The sequence below is a fragment of the Gouania willdenowi genome, chromosome 24 (assembly GCF_900634775.1).
Source record: "Gouania willdenowi chromosome 24, fGouWil2.1, whole genome shotgun sequence".
In the NCBI taxonomy this organism is placed as follows: domain Eukaryota; kingdom Metazoa; phylum Chordata; class Actinopteri; order Blenniiformes; family Gobiesocidae; genus Gouania; species Gouania willdenowi.
Window position 1 is genome coordinate 852,913 of NC_041066.1, and position 16,461 is coordinate 869,373.

The 16,461-nt window shown below is 35.9% G+C and overlaps 1 protein-coding gene across 1 annotated transcript in view; it reads left to right on the forward strand.

Moving 5' to 3' along the window:
- The window catches only part of LOC114457987 (uncharacterized), a 98,122-nt gene extending 83,493 nt beyond the window's left edge, over positions 1-14,629 (forward strand). The window contains exons 4-7 of the mRNA XM_028440195.1: positions 7,676-7,828; positions 8,897-8,922; positions 12,777-12,854; positions 14,334-14,629. Of these exons, the coding sequence (XP_028295996.1) occupies positions 7,676-7,828; positions 8,897-8,922; positions 12,777-12,854; positions 14,334-14,390 (314 nt within the window). The 3' untranslated portion in view covers positions 14,391-14,629. The remainder of the gene's footprint in view (positions 1-7,675; positions 7,829-8,896; positions 8,923-12,776; positions 12,855-14,333) is intronic.
- Positions 14,630-16,461: the final 1,832 nt, after the last annotated feature.

The window sequence follows — 16,461 nt, forward strand, 5'->3', positions numbered from 1 at the left end:
CGCACACACGCACGCGCTTTAGTCGCGCACATGCACGCACACCAGTGACTCACATTAGGCCCAATAAGTGAGACTTGAGAGTTTTGCCAATATATCAGTGTGAGCGTGGCTGCTCAGATGCCCCTCCCCCTTCTCCGGTCTAACCTATTTTCCTCTCTCACTTGTGTGTTTGCAGTCCGTGTCTGCTTGACTGTGTGTGCAGCGATTGGCTCTGGCCACACACGTGACTCTCGAGGAGCTGTACAGTGAAATAGATATAGATGGTACGCTAGAGCCCCCTCACACACTGAGGTCAAAAACTGAATAGGTTTCACTTCTGGGTGAACTTGAATGTGCCGTCAAGCTGAAATAAAATTAAAATAAACAAACTAAGCTGTGTTTAGCCAAAGGAACCTATGATCAACGTACAGTGCACTGTGTCTGTATTCTGACTGTTGTCAAAGCGTTGGATTAAAAGAAAGTTTTCTGGCTGACTTGTTTTTTTTTTTTTTTTTTTTTTTTTTTATTTGCTGCATCTAGAAATACATTTATTCCACAACAACATCTGTTTTCAGGCTGATCACACACAAAAGTAACATCTTCACTCAATGGCTGATCCACCAACCCCTGGTTTAGGTCCTCTTCTTCTCTCTCTCACATTAAATAAAGCATTAAACTGATTCTATGTAAATGTTGATGCTGTAACATGTTTCTCTCTCTGCAGTCTGTGTTTTCTCCTCTCTCTCCTCTTCCTCTCTTCATTCTGACTTTTATTTATATTATTTCATAGAATTATTATATTGATTTATTTTTTTAACCAGATCTGTTTAAGGTTTTTATTGAAAACATTTTTTTTTTTTTAAATTATATTTTGGAAATGAAAACATTTTTTACAAGAATCATAAATGTAGTGAAATGAGTGTAGACTGTTGGAATAATGTGACTGTTCATTATTGTCAGTGTCTCTGCTGTGATGTTCTGTGTTCGCTATAGTCGACTTTGTAATTTCCTTTTTTGGTGATAAAGTTGAACTGTTTCATCCTGTTTGGCCTTGTGTGTGTAGCACATTATTTAAAGGAGACCTTAGTTTAGAATCACTGCATAATGTTTTTTTTTTTTTTGTTTTGTTTTTTTTTGTACCCATTTAAACTCCTCTTCCTCTTTTTATGACATCACTGATATAAGATGATATTTTTGCTCATTTGGAAATGACTAATATACTTCAAATTTAAGGATGCTAAAACTTGGGGTATTTGGAAGCCATTCATGAAGTTTGACGTCCAACAAACGTGTGTTGGGGAGAAATTCACTCCACACACACACTCACGCAGACCTTCTTTGCTTTTATAGATAGATAGATAGATAGATAGATAGATAGATAGATAGATAGATAGATAGATAGATAGATAGATAGATAGATAGGATACAGAAGTGTAACTGTATTGTTGACAATGACAGCATCAGAGAAAAGTGCTTCTGTCTGCACTGCTGCTCACCTCAGACAGGTTCATCCTGTCTAATGGAGCAAACTGTTGGTTTAGACTGGAAACCAACCAGAAAACATAATGTGACTACTTCTATCTCTCTATTTATGGGAAATTTATAATTATAATGAGACTCACTAATGAGTCCAGGTCAAACCACTGTGTTACAAATTTAACAAGATTTATCTGAAAATCTAAAGGAATTTTATTTTATTAAAACTTGAACTATTTATAACTTGTCCCAACATGGAAAAGTGTACTTCATGTTTAGTTAAAAACGTTAGTGTTTAGTATAAAAGTGTAATGTAATTTCCTGTGATGTTACAGAAGAGATCTTTTGAAAAAGCAATAATTCTAAAGTAAAAAAAGAAGGAGCAGCGTGAGGCAGCTAAGGGTAGTGGATCACTAACCAGCTGGGTTAAAAATAGCAAACATAAGAACAACAATACATAGTTTTTCAAGGTTGTTTTGAGATGAAGATACACTAAGGATTTATTCATTGTTTACATTGTATATCAGTGGATCAGAGAATGGAGAACAAACCACAAAGAAAAGGTCAGAGTAGAAGGCACTGGAAAAATACTTTAAAAAAATGTTAAAAATGAAGAAGTATAGTTGTAAATAGTTGTAAATATTTTGAGTAAAGAAGACCACGAAGGAAAAAGAATAGAAAAGGCAGGAAAACAAGAGAAGAGGGAAAAAATAAACTGTATACAGGTGATGAAACGCATAAAGTTGGATCATAAATTGAGGTGATCAATAGAGGCTGATTAGGAATGTTAATATATCTTTATTAGGGCAAAACATGTATTTAATCTCCACTGTTCTTATTTTATGTCTGCAGTTCCATGTTCCAGTTTGCTGCTAGTGTTAAGAATGTACTACTGTAAGTCTGGCAAAGCATTTGGTAATAATGGTTTATTACAGTATATTAAAATACCAACAGTGTGCTCATGTACGTTTGTTTTTTCTTTCCTTGTCATGACCCTCCCCAGTCCACAATCTTTCCATCATCTCCTCAGCCCAGCAGTGCCAGTAAGATCTTAGCCATAGATAATATTAGAATCAAAGGAGCTCTCACTTCATTTTGAATGACAACATTTTGTTTAAAATATGTGCGACACGTTGTTTGTTTTATATATTCTGTTCAAATAAAACATCTTTCATTTTTCATGCCTACTACTTTTGTTATATATATGAAACTGTCTAATACTGGCCAAGATGCCATGATGTGTACTGGTAATATGTGCCCTTTTTATTTGAGCACCAGCTCCTTTGGAGGTCTCTGCACGGGCCTGAACTAAGCTGTGTTTATCCAAAGGAACCTATGATCAACGTACAGTGCACTGTGTCTGTATTCTGACTGTTGTCAAAGCGTTGCATTAAAAGAAAGTTTTCTGGCTGTTTTTTGTTTTTTTTGCTGCATCTGGAAAAACATTTATTCCACAACAACATCTGTTTTCAGGCAGATCACACACAAAAGTAACATCTTCACTCAATGGCTGATCCTAAAGGTCATCAACCCCTGGTTTAGGTCCTCTTCTTCTCTCTCTCACATTAAATAAAGCATTAAACTGATTCTATGTAAATGTTGATGCTGTAACATGTTTCTCTCTCTGCAGTCTGTGTTTTCTCCTCTCTCTCCTCTTCCTCTCTTCATTCTGACTTTTATTTTTATTAATTTTATTTCATAGAATTATTATATTGATTTATTTTTTTAACCAGATCTGTTTAAGGTTTTTATTGAAAACATTTTTTTTTTTAAATTATATTTTGGAAATGAAAACATTTTTTACAAGAATCATAAATGTAGTGAAATGAGTGTAGACTGTTGGAATAATGTGACTGTTCATTATTGTCAGTGTCTCTGCTGTGATGTTCTGTGTTCGCTATAGTCGACTTTGTAATTTCCTTTTTTGGTGATAAAGTTGAACTGTTTCATCCTGTTTGGCCTTGTGTGTGTAGCACATTATTTAAAGGAGACGTTAGTTTAGAATCACTGTATAATGTTTTTTTTTGTTTTTTTTATACCCATTTAAACTCCTCTTCCTCTTTTTATGACATCACTGATATAAGATGATATTTTTGCTCAGTGCACTCACAGATCAGAGTGTGAGGAAACATTAGAAACATTGATCTACAGCAGAATGCTTCTCCTGCAGCTCACTCTGCTCTTTGTGCTCATGCTTGGAGGTAAACTTCTTCTTCTGTTGATGTTGTTTTATCATTTAACAGAGTAGATGCTTTGGATTTCATTTGTTTTAATGAATTAGTGATAAAAAAAAAAAAAAAAAAACTAGACCTGTGTTAAAAACATATGGATGGTTTGAGAATATTGACAAAATATCATTTCATATCAAGTTTAAAGGGAAATTGTTTTATTTATTTTAAAACAGAGCTCATTTTGAAAAAAAAACTTTGTTTAAAGGGGACATATCATGCTAAATCCACTTTTTTAGCCCTTAAATGCATTTTGATGTATATTTAGATTGTTTAGAAGCACAGAAAACTTCAAATTAACATATAACATCAGCAGAACTGCCAAATTAGGACATCGACTCCAGGCCCAACACTTCGAGCAATCCGCCATTTTTATTTCTCGCTTTTATTTTGTAGTCCAAGCTCCAGGATGCAGAAGTTACGAGAGGATAAGTCAAAATGTTTGGTTGTTGGATGTAGTAACCCACACGCTTCATTACAACGTCTCCCAGCATCAGAACCTTTTCAAAGTGCCTGGTTGAGTTTTATTTTTTATAGAAATGTACCCACATCTGTGGGTAAGGTCATTTTTGTGTGCGCACAGCACTTCAAGGATGACTGCTTCAGCAACCTCCACCAGTATAAAGAAGGATTTGCTGAAAGACTTTGTCTGATTGAGGGTTCAATTCCTTCTATCTTTGGAGACGATGAACAGAGCACTTCGGTAAGCTGTAAATAACGCTAAAAAGTGTGATGATAAGACGTCCCTGTCATTGTTTTGTTAGCATTAGCAGTTGCACCGTCTTCATAAGTTAGCGCTGTGTGCTCGTTTTAGATCCTTGATGATATGGCCTACGTGGTTTAATTTAAGTCTAAAGTTTTCATTAGTCATTTCATTTTGCCGTTTTTGTCTCCGAAAAGACTGTATTAAAATGCATTTCGTGACGTTAGCTTGGCGCTAGCATTAGCTCGGTGCTTGTGTTAGCTCACTTGTTAGGATTCTGCAGGTTCATCATCTTCATTTACATCTCGCTCCGCCGGGTCAGACTCTGGCTCAAACATGTAAAGCTGGATGGACAAGTCTTCTGTTGTTAACATTGTGTAAATAACGTGTGAATAAACTTTTTCTGCGCCGCTACATAGCCATATCTCTTCTATCAAACTACAAAAATGGCTGAGCAGGGTGGAGTTGAACCTGGAGAGGGGGCGGGGTTTGCATTTAAAGAGACCCCACCAAAATGAGTCGCTCTGAGAAGCACATCAGAAAAGGGTAGAATAGGGGTGGGGCTATAATAATGAGGAATTCAGACCCAAGCATTGCAGTTCCGCTTTATATAGACCACAACTGTATGATTTATATGTAAAAAGGAAGGATTTAAAACCATGATATGTCCCCTTTAAAGTTAGATTTATTTCAGTCAGATAATAATGGACCCAAAAAGCTGAAATACATCAGTTTTAAGTTAGAAAATTGAATCTACTCAAGTTGTGATTACTTTGTTCAAATGAGTTTATTTCTTTGAACAAACAGTATAAAATGATTAGGAGAACACAATGAAGGAGTATGGACCTAATTTAGGGCCACAGAATGAAAATTATAAATTTATGTTAAGAAGGTTTTTTATTTGGAGCTTCCTCTTCTTCTTCTTTTAGTTTATGAAAAACTTTCAGTTTTTACATTTGTGGAAATCAAATGAAATAATGTATTTTAAAAACTTACAAAGATTAATCTGAAGGTATTGTGTATAAGAGGAAATATGATTTTAAAAATGATGAAAAAATGCTGGTCGCTGTAATCATAATTGAGTTGTAATTGTAAATGACTTTCTGAGGATAAATAATAATTGTAATTGAATTGTAATTGGAAAAACTGCTTATGGTTGACTTTCTTTGTGTCTCTATGTTGTTCTGCCTGAACACCAGTTGATAGTTGAACAGTGTGAGTTTAAAAAGCAGAGAAATGTGATGAAATCCGGTGCTGACGTTCTGGGCGTGCTCAGTGAGATCACCACAAAGAGGAACATCACAGATCTGAGGCTGAGGAAACATTTAAAAGAAATGTGATAGATCTGCACAGCTGTAATGCTCACCAAAAATGTCTTTCTCACCAGCAAAAGTAACGTTTCAGGCCTTAGCCCTTCATCAGACTTAGGAAACAGCTCTGACACACCTGCATATATACATGGGATGATTAGGTCACATGATCAGAGGGGGTCACATGATTCAATAAAAAAAAAACTATGAGACTTGTGAGATATATAGTATAGATGTTTTACATAATCGATCACATTTATAATTGCAGAGACTGTAAAACAGGTGTGAATTGGCACATCTAAAAAAGCAGTGAACCAGTGCTACCACAACATAGTGCAAAAATACCAGAATTACAAATATATTATGAATTATATAAATAGAATTATAAATACATTCATAAATATCAGAATTATAGATATATTATGAATAGATTATATAAATAGAAGGCCAGCAATTTTTCCAATTACATTTAAATTCCAGTTATTTATTATCCTCAGGAAGTCAATTACAATTACGTTCTCAATGACTAAATTGTAATTACAAAGAATCGAAATGACTGAGCCTGAAATAAATAAGCTAATAAAAGTTAACCTTCCTCTTGTGTTAGCTTTCTGTTAGCATCTCTAATGATAACTGGTCCTAAATCAGCTGTAAAATACACTAAAAACAAATATCTATCATCTCATTTATTTCATATCTATTGGTTACCTTGTTAGGTTTTATAATCAATGAAAATATAGGTTTTAATATTTTTAGTGTGGGTGTCTGAGACTTTTATGTGTCAGTTTACCTTTAGATTTATATATTTTTTAATGGTAAAATGTGGTAAAGCTTGATATGAAACATATTATAATAATTGTTAACTACATATGTGTAGAACTGTACAAAGAACTGTAACATGGTTCCCCAGTTTTGTGTTAAATTATAATTGATCAATTTTATAGATTTTTCATGCAAATTACAATTACAAATTCAATTACCTAAACTCAATTACAATTTAATTACAATTACGACAGCAACAGATTTTTAAAATTACAATTACAATTTTAATGATGCCATAAATATCATAAATTATCAATTATGCAATTACAATTATAATTGAACCCATCCCTGTTTTATTTTATAACTTTATAACGACTGCTCTGTGTTTCTTTGCAGCAGGCAGCAGTGACAACATCAACATCTATCACAGAGCTGGAGATGAGGTCATCATGTCCTGTAACAGTGTGGATTCATCTGAAACATCATGTTCTAGCTTTAAATGGTTTTACCACAGAGATGGATCTACTACTAATACCATTGTTAGTGATGGACAGATTAATAAAGATTCACCTCAAGTTGATAAACTGAGTCTGGGCCGTAGATGTTCTTTGACCATCACAAACATCTCCTCTGAGGACGCAGGAGCTTACAGATGTTACTATGGGAACACATTTGAACAAGCCACATCTGTGTATCTGAACATTTTAACACGTGAGTAACATGACATTATTGCAGCTGTTCCTAATATTTGTAATTGAAAACTTACAGTAATTGTAACTGAAAAATGTAATTGACTCCAACCCTGGTACTGACCACAAATCTCACTGTTCATTTAATTATTTGCATACTTTCACATTTTCCTCAGTCTCAGCAAATCAAAGCACTGATCCAGTGGGAGGAGTCACACTGACGTGCACTCTGTGGAGGTTGACATACATCAGTTGTGAGGAAGGCATCCTGAGATGGCTGGATGATGAGAGAGATGAACTGAAGCAAGATGGTGATGAAGTCTATTATAGTAGACAGAAGAAATGTGTTTCTGATCTGATAATAACACATCAGATAAACCACAGCAGAAGATACACCTGCCAGTTGGTTATAAACAATGAAGTGAAGATTTCTGCTGACTACACACTTGTGTCTACAGGTAGGACGACCAATTAAATCTCACCTTTAACATGTAAACACTGTCTTTATATGTTCTTCATTGTTTTCAGCTCCAGTTGATTTAACGTCTGATTCGACTCCAAACAAGATCATCATCATCATCATCATCATCGTAGCCTCAGTCGGACTGTTGACCATCCTGGTCATAGTTGGTCTGACTGTTTTCATCAAATCCAGGAAGAAGACTGGAGCAGCAGAAGAAGGTGTGTGTGTGTGTGTGTGTGTGTGTGTGTGTGTGTGTGTGTGTGTGTGTGTGTGTGTGTGTGTGTGTGTGTGTGTGTGTGTGTGTGTGTGTGTGTGTGTGTGTGTGTGTGTGTGTGTGTGTGTGTGTGTGTAACATAAAGGTTCATTTATTTGCTGTTTTGTAGTTTTAGTTTCCCAGTGTTTTAAATGTGTGTTAAATACACTTAAAGGTTTGACTTTATAAAGCTTATTTATAGCATCTGATTTTTCACAGTCAGAGAATCATAGGGGCAGGGTTGGGGTCATTTACAATTGTAATTGTGTAATTGATAAGTAATTACAATTATGCTTAATTTTAATTACTTATTGTCATAATTGTAATTAAATTGTAATTGAGTTTAGATAAATTACTTTGCCATGAAAATTCTATAAAAAAATATCAAATACAATTATAATTTAATAGAAAACTGGGGAACCATGTTACAGTTCTATGTACAGTTCTACACATATGTAGTTAACAATTATTATAATATGTTTCATATCAAGCTTTACCACATTTTACCATTAAAAAATATATAAATCTAAGGATAAACTGACACAATAAAGGTAGATTTATCAGACATTTAAGGTTTGGTCTTGTAGAACCATTCACCACCTGAAACAGTCTACTTCAGTTTTAAACTAGGCTTTTAAAAAAAAGATGTTCATCAATTAGACAAAATCCTCTGTGAGTTAATCTATCTCCCAATGAGGACAGTTTTGAGTGAGGATTAAATTAGGAGATAATTTTCAATCCTCATGCAGGTGGATGAATGTGTAGCAATCATAGAAGAGACAGATGATGATGTCACATATACACAGAATTTAGTAAACTCTGAAATGTAAAATCAGTTAATTAAACCTTGTTAGTATTCATCTGTATTATGATTATATGTTCTATTATTGAACTGCTTCTTTTCATGTTTTAAAGATTTGAGCTGAGCTAGAAAAGTAACTTTACACTTCCTGTCGCTGACGGTTGTGACAATAAAAACTCTTTGCATCGCTGAGTGGTTGAGATAATAATCTGTATTATTGGTTTGTTACAGACGCCCCAAAGCGAGCTCATGTTCCTGTGAGTATATTTAAACACTCACCACTTCTCACAAACTGTTGCAGCTATTTTTTACATCACCATGCAGATGAGTCGGAAATTATCAAACATGCTTCACGATCAGCTGTTTATTCACTTTTCAACCAGCTGTTTGATTTGTTGAAAGCTTTATCATTAGTTTCTCTTCAGATTTGTGTGGAAAGCCTGCATTAATCTGCCTTTTCCTTTGTCTCTTTACTGCACTCAGAGGTTCACCAACCGATACAGCAAACCTCACTAATGGTTGGGACTCATTGTCGTACTTTCTTGCCTTTGGTTCCGTCTATGATGTAATCTGTAATAGTTTCAGAGATGCTGGAATTTATGATAGCCATTGTTTAAAAAAAATATTTTCTCTAATTCAGTGCTTTTACTTTGGGGTCGCACAAGATAACCCCCGGTCCGGTTTTGTCTTTGTTTACACAACAACGTTTTCAAGTGAAAAGTTTTGTCGCGTTTTTTCTGTCCATTTTCACGGCAACAGAATTTTGGTGCTTGAAACTAAACTTTTTAAAAATGGCCTCCAGAGGAATTTACCTGAACTTCTCCAACAAAGTGTTGATTTACTTCACCATCACTTGGATCATTGGAGACGTATTTCATTCTGACCACAATCACAGTACTGCACTCCTACTTAGAGCTTTAAATATTTGCCCGAACCCGGTGTCGGGCTTAATTTCTATCTTTTTAACACAGACTCTGGTTGGTCTCGGCTCAGACACTGCGTGGTAAATGAACGGTCAGATGATGTTTAGATTAAAGCAGAAAAGTTGCACAAATGGATAACGAGGGGGTGAATGGAGGCTGTCCTCTGGTACATGAATAAATGATGTTAAAAACGCATAAACAACTCGTTCTGTAAGCATGTAGCATCACATGAAGCTGCTTGTCATGTTTACCCCCAATTTCCACCACATCTTTAACTGCAACGCAGCTGATAGGTTTCCATTCAAGTCCATGTGTCAATTTCCACCACATCTGAATCTGCACCAGCACAGCACTGTAACTGCTGCAGCTTGATGCTTCCATCTGCTCCAATTACGCAGCACTTCTATTTCTGCTGGACGCTGGAGCTGTGCTGCAGCATTTTAACAAAAATAAGCCTGTGCAGGACAGGAAGTAGTGCATTGACACAGAATAAAATATCTGGATTATTTTAAAAATATAATATACCGTGTTCAGACTCTATTTGAAAACCGAGCACATATTAAAAAAATTAACACTCTTTTTTTCGGTCCGGAAATTGTGCGTTTCGGCTCTCGCGGGCACAATTCAGACTCAACCCAAAAACCAAATACTTTTTCGGACTCAATGGGACCAGACCTTTATGTTGATACCATTGTTGGCCTGATCTGAGCACTTTAAAAATCGTATTTCACATATAAATATTGTATCTATCCATGGTTGTATCACATACAAATATCGCGCAATTTTATTGAATTAAAGGGATCTCCTGACTCCTTACTGCAACAGATGTGCAGCAAAACCAGAGGTGGTGGGGATTTCTGGACTGCAGATTGCGCTAAAGTTACGCAGAGGAGCAGTTTCGGTGGAGATACGCATTCAGTGGAAATCCAGGGTTATAATTGGATGTTAAACGAGTGGTTGTAAATAAAGCTGAGTTATTAAAGAAACTTGCCTCGAATGATTCTATCCAAGGTATTGGATATCGGATTCGTGTAATGTTGGGCTCTAACGGGTTCGGGCTTAAAGAGGGATCGCCTTTATTCGGGTTCAGGCCGTGTAACTTTGTAGGTCCGATTAAAGCTCTACTCTTCTGTTCGTAAGAAGTTTTGGTAACACTTGAAATGTTATACATAAGTCTGACATTAGCATGAATAACGTGTCATAAAGGCTGTCATTAAGCTGTCATTAAGTGCCGTTTGCTAAATTATGACACTTTTTGAGCTATGTTGGCATGTTTTGGTTAGGTGGAGGGATCTAGAATGGTTAAGGTTAGGGGTTAGGGTAACGAAGTGTTAGAGGTTAGGGTTAAGATTAGAATTAGGGTTAAGGTTAGGGTAACAAACAACACTTAATGACAGCCTCCATGACACCTTATTCATGCTATTGTCAGATAATGACAGCGTTAATGTCAGCCTTATGTATCAAACTTCAAATAAAGTGTTACCAAAGTTTCTCTTATTTTGGTTCATTGCAAAATCACACCGCCATCTATTGACTACATTATTTAGTTTTTTTTCTTATTTCTCATGTGAGTGGAGATCATTTTGAAAACGTTGTCGTGTGAAGGTGGAACTTTTTGGAAACAAACAGAAAAAGAATCAAAACAGGCCTTACAGTCAGTTATTTGTTTTGTGGAGAGTATCAAAACTATACATTTTTGGAAAATCTATTGTATAAGCAATCAGAAAACAATGTTTTCATCTTCCCTGATACCTATTTGGCCTCCATCTTGGATTTTACATCATGGATGCCATAAAAAGGGTTTTTGTCAACATCTTGGCTTCTAAATAACCTAGAGCTTTTATTTTGACAGCTAAATTACCATTTTCAGGGCCCAGGAATCCAATGATATGAACATAAATAAGCTAAATCCAACCATAAAATTGTTACACTGAAATGTTCCGTTTTATTAAGGTTTCACAAATTTATCAGACATAAACGTTCTATGAAGTTAGTGTCCATTAACCTTTTTAAAACCATCAAATGTATTATCGCCAAATCTAACACAAATCTCCACAGAAAAGTCGTGGAGAAAAGGAAGCATCTTTTCTCCATCCTCACTGCAGCACGAGCCCCAACTAGAGGTGCTCCAGCCAAACGTGTACGGTGCTCAGCTGGCCGTCAACTCAAGTCCCAGCTCGGGACCCTGGGTTACATTCAGTCGGATCTGTCCAGCATCAGCTCTCGCATTCAAACCTTGGAACCGCTTCAACTCCCTCCAATAGCTTCCCCCGCAGGCAAGTGGCTTGTTTGCTATTCCACGCGCAAACGTTGGAGCCCCCATGGCGCAAAAAATTATGACATCACTCCGGAAAAGCAAGGAGTACCCATAATAAGTCCATATTTCATATTGCTCAGCTGCCTGCTGTCTAGTGTTTGGGGGGGTCTAGATGACCGCTCTCCTCGCTTCAGGCATTCCATGAGGGCTCATGGAGGGAAAGGGAAGAGTGCTCTTCCCCGCGATGGGCTTTTCCACACAGGCGCGTGGAAAAGCAAGGAGGACCCCGTCTCCTTAGTTTAGGAGAACCTATTGCGAATTCACCCATAACAGTTAATATTGCTAAGCTGCCAGCCAGGTAATGTTTGGGGGGGGGTCCAGCTGACCACTCTCCTTGCTTCAGGCATTCCATGAGGGCTCATGGAGGGAAAGGGAGGAATGCTCTCCCCACCCTGGGCTTTCCACACATGCTCTTGAAAAAGCAAGAAGGACTCGTCTCCTTGTTTTAGGAAAATCCACTGCAAATTCATATTGCTCTAGCCTGGTGTTGTAGGGTGTCTTGGGGGTTTCTTCTAACCACTCTCCTTGCTTTAGCCTTTAGCCAGGGCTCAGGGAAGCTCAGGGAGCTCTTGGAAAGGGTAAGGAGGTCCCGGAACAGACCCATACCGCCAAATATACGATTGCATGCATATCCTTGTAAAGCACCCAAAGCCGCTATATAAATCCTAATGCACATTTATTTTGACAAAATAAATAGTCCTGACTGAACTATTAGAAAGACTTAACCTGATATAAAGGTTCCTGAGACATGAATAAACACAGAAGTAATGCAAAGAGTTTGACAGGCCTGAGGCATTTAAACTGAGACATTTAAACTGCTGAGACAATAAATCCTGCTGAGGAAGTGATTTGTTCCTTTGTTTGACCTCAGGATGGGGAGGAGAGCAGTGTGACTTATGTCACCGTCAGCTACAGAAGCCAAAACCAAGAAGCCTTGCCCAGCTCAGAGGTAAGTGACTCCCTACGTCAAACCATTGCTCCCACTTTAGCAGAGTCGCTAAAACACAAGAAACCAAACTGGGTTTGAATTCACAACAACTAGACACGCACACATCATCATTCAGTGATGTGTAATCAGAAGTGGCAAAAGTACTAGTCGTCAATACTCAAGTAAAAGTTTAGATACTTGAATAAAAAACGACTCTGGTAAAAGTCAAAGTATTGAAGTTGCTCCCTTACTTGAGTAAAGGTAAAAAAGTACATGCTACTAAATGTACATAGGTAAAAAGTAAAACTTATGTCCCTTCAATAATAAGACAGGGTTTTTAAACCAGCAAATTTCTTATCTTTTATCTGGAGAATTTAAGACTCATAAGAAATACAATTTGTAAATAAAACATGTCAAGAGTAAATGTTCAATAAAACCCAGAGCAGCTTTGAGTTTAAAATTCTTAAAAACTTGTAGAAAACTGGTACATGGAAATTAATTAAATCTATTACTCTTTATGAACACTTGCAGAATTTGTAAATAAAATATTTCAAGAAAAAAAAAAAGCCTCAATTAAACTCAGAGCAGCTTTGAGTTTAACATTTTAAAAAAAACTTAAAATTCTTAACCATAAAACTAAGGGACCTGCCAAACAGAAAAAAGCTCAAACTACCAAAATTTAGCATATTTTTACGTCGTGACGTCATTTTTGAAGGTCTTGAAAGTAACGAGCTCATTTTTAAAATGTAAAGAGTAGAAAGTACGGACAAATGTTTAAAATAAAGTAAGAAGTACTCAAGTAAAGTACAGATACCAGAAAAACTACTTAAGTACAGTAAAGTATTTGTTGCTTATCACCTCATCAATACTACCCATCCAAGGAAGAACCAAGCCATGGACTTATTAACATATAAACATTGACATACATACAGATTTAAAGGCAGAACCGCCTGTAGTTCACATTTTAACCCTCGCTGTGCCGTGTCTGCGTCATATGTCTGTGGTCCATACACAGAACATCCAAAGGTTTTTTTTCTCTGCCAAATCACACCATTTGCTAGTCAGCATGTCAGCATTATTTACAGACACTGAAGAATTATTAAGCGCTTAAACCAGGCAGAAGTACGCTCTGCTCCCCCTCCCCCAAGTGCACGGACACAGTCACATTTATAGACACATCGTGTGTATCCCCGTCTGTCTCTGTGTGTGAATGAACGTGCATTTACTTCTCGCTGCTGTGTGTGTGTGTGTGTGTGTGTGTGTGTGTGTGTGTGTGTGTGTGTGTGTGTGTGTGTGTGTGTGTGTGTGTGTGTGGGCTGTGTATTGTGTGTAGTAGTTGAGAAGACGGTGCTCTGTCACTGGCAGCTCTAACCGGCTGCCTGAGTGGGTGTGTCTTACTGCTCCAAGAGAAACACCCATAATCAAGACATTTTAGTTCAGGGTTTAATTTCTCTTTAAATATACACAATCACCTCAAAACTCCACCATTGTCTCCTTTAGGTCAGAGAACCAGAGGAAGGTGAAGAAGAAGTGACTTATGCAACGGTCAAGAAGTGAAGAAGAACGTGTGAATGTGAAGGCAACACTTCACCTACTGTCAGTGCCAATACTGCTTTTCTAGAACGAGTACAACTACTTATGAAATAAACAGTTTGGATTGTTTTGTTCTTTAGTTTCCAGCAGACATGGGAAACCAGTGGCTCTTAGTGTTTTACATTAAACATCATTTTATTATTGTTTTCTCTGGTACTAGAACATGTTTTAACTTCTTTTTACTTTATAATTGTAAGCCATGATGCCAGTTATTCACAGTTGTATGCTTTGTCTTCTTTTCTTAAATATTCTCATATAATTCAATAAAAACACTTTAAAATACACTTTTCTGTGCAAAATATTGTCACATTATTTAGGGTTTGGACTAAACTCTGACATTATGATAACTTTAACAGATCATCAAGTAAAACCCTCTAGAAACAATGAATACAATACATCCCTGTTTATTTGAATGGGTTAGCTTAGCCAGAAATTCAATGATAGTCTCCATTTTGTAATAAAAGTATTACATTTGGTTCAAATTTAGCCAAATTCTTTCCAAAAACATGTAATGTTGATTGAACCATCCAGAGTTTTTAACATGGCACTATATGTATACTGTATTTTTCAAAGAAAAGATAAATTAAATGTTAATTAAATTTGATTAAAATGAGGCCCTAATTAACAGATTTAAAATTTACATTGTTTTATATAACTTTTATAAAATTGAGGGGTTTTTTTGTTTGCAAGAATATAACTTTTAGCAATACATTTACCATACACATTATATTTAAGTTGAGCTTCAGATCAAGGGTTTTGACCACTATATTATATAAACAAATGACACAAACTGTGGTATGTGTGGGGTGCTGATTGTAAAGTTGCACATAGTTTAATACACATTAATTTTTCGCAACATTGAGCAACAAAAAGGTATGTGAATTTTTTTCACATTACTTTTGACCAGATTTACAGCAATATTTGTGAAATTTGTTGCATTTACTTTTCTTGTAAAAGTTTAACATCAATGTTAAATCTAAATGTTAATTATTATATATATATATATATATTATATTATTATTATTATTATTATTGTTTGTTTTTTTCCTGAATAGATTTTTTTTTTAAATATAATTTTATTTTTCCTAGTTTTTTGTTTCATTTTACTGGCAGGAATGGGCTTCCATATATTACTAATGACATAGATAATCAGACAGTTTTTATAAAGGGAATCAAAACCATTGACATTATATACGTAGACGCCTCATGACGTCGCCGCCATATTGGAAAGGTCTCCTCACTCTACGCTAGCACTAGAGAACAACTATGCTGGTGTTTTGTACAGTTTTTAATTGCAATAATCGGTGCAGTATTCAAACCAGATCCTGTGGGATTACCTTTAACAAGTAAGATTGAACAATACTTTTAGTTTATTTACATTTTATAATATTATGTCATTTTAACTAATATTATTTACGTGTATTAGAGCAGGAACTGGTTCTCTCTCTCTCTCTCACACACACACACACACACACACACACACACACACACACACACACACACACACACACACACACACACACACACACACACACACACACACACACACACACACACACACACACACACACACACACACACACACACACACACACACACACATTATGAAGGTTTCCCAGTGATACAGGCTTGAGGAGACAATGTGAAGTTGTTTTAAGACGGGAGGGTTTAGTTTCTACTAAATCATCAGTGATCTGTAGTCAACACTTCAAACCTGATCATTTTGACAGGACGGTTCAACTTCTCATGTCATCTCCAAAGAGTAGGTGTCATTTTATTCTCCACGCTAAGAAATGTGAATGATTCATATGGAAAACAAGTTAATATTACACTTTGCTAAACGTATTTTTTTTTACTGTTTGTTTTTTCTGCATGTTTAGGAATTAGTGATGTATTGCAGTATTTTTCTATGGAAGCCCAAAAGAGTCATAATTAAATAAATATAAACAACATTTTGAAATAAATACCATTTTGATAAATAATATATGATATGGCCATTAAATTGTTAAATAAGGTAATATTGTTATGAAATACA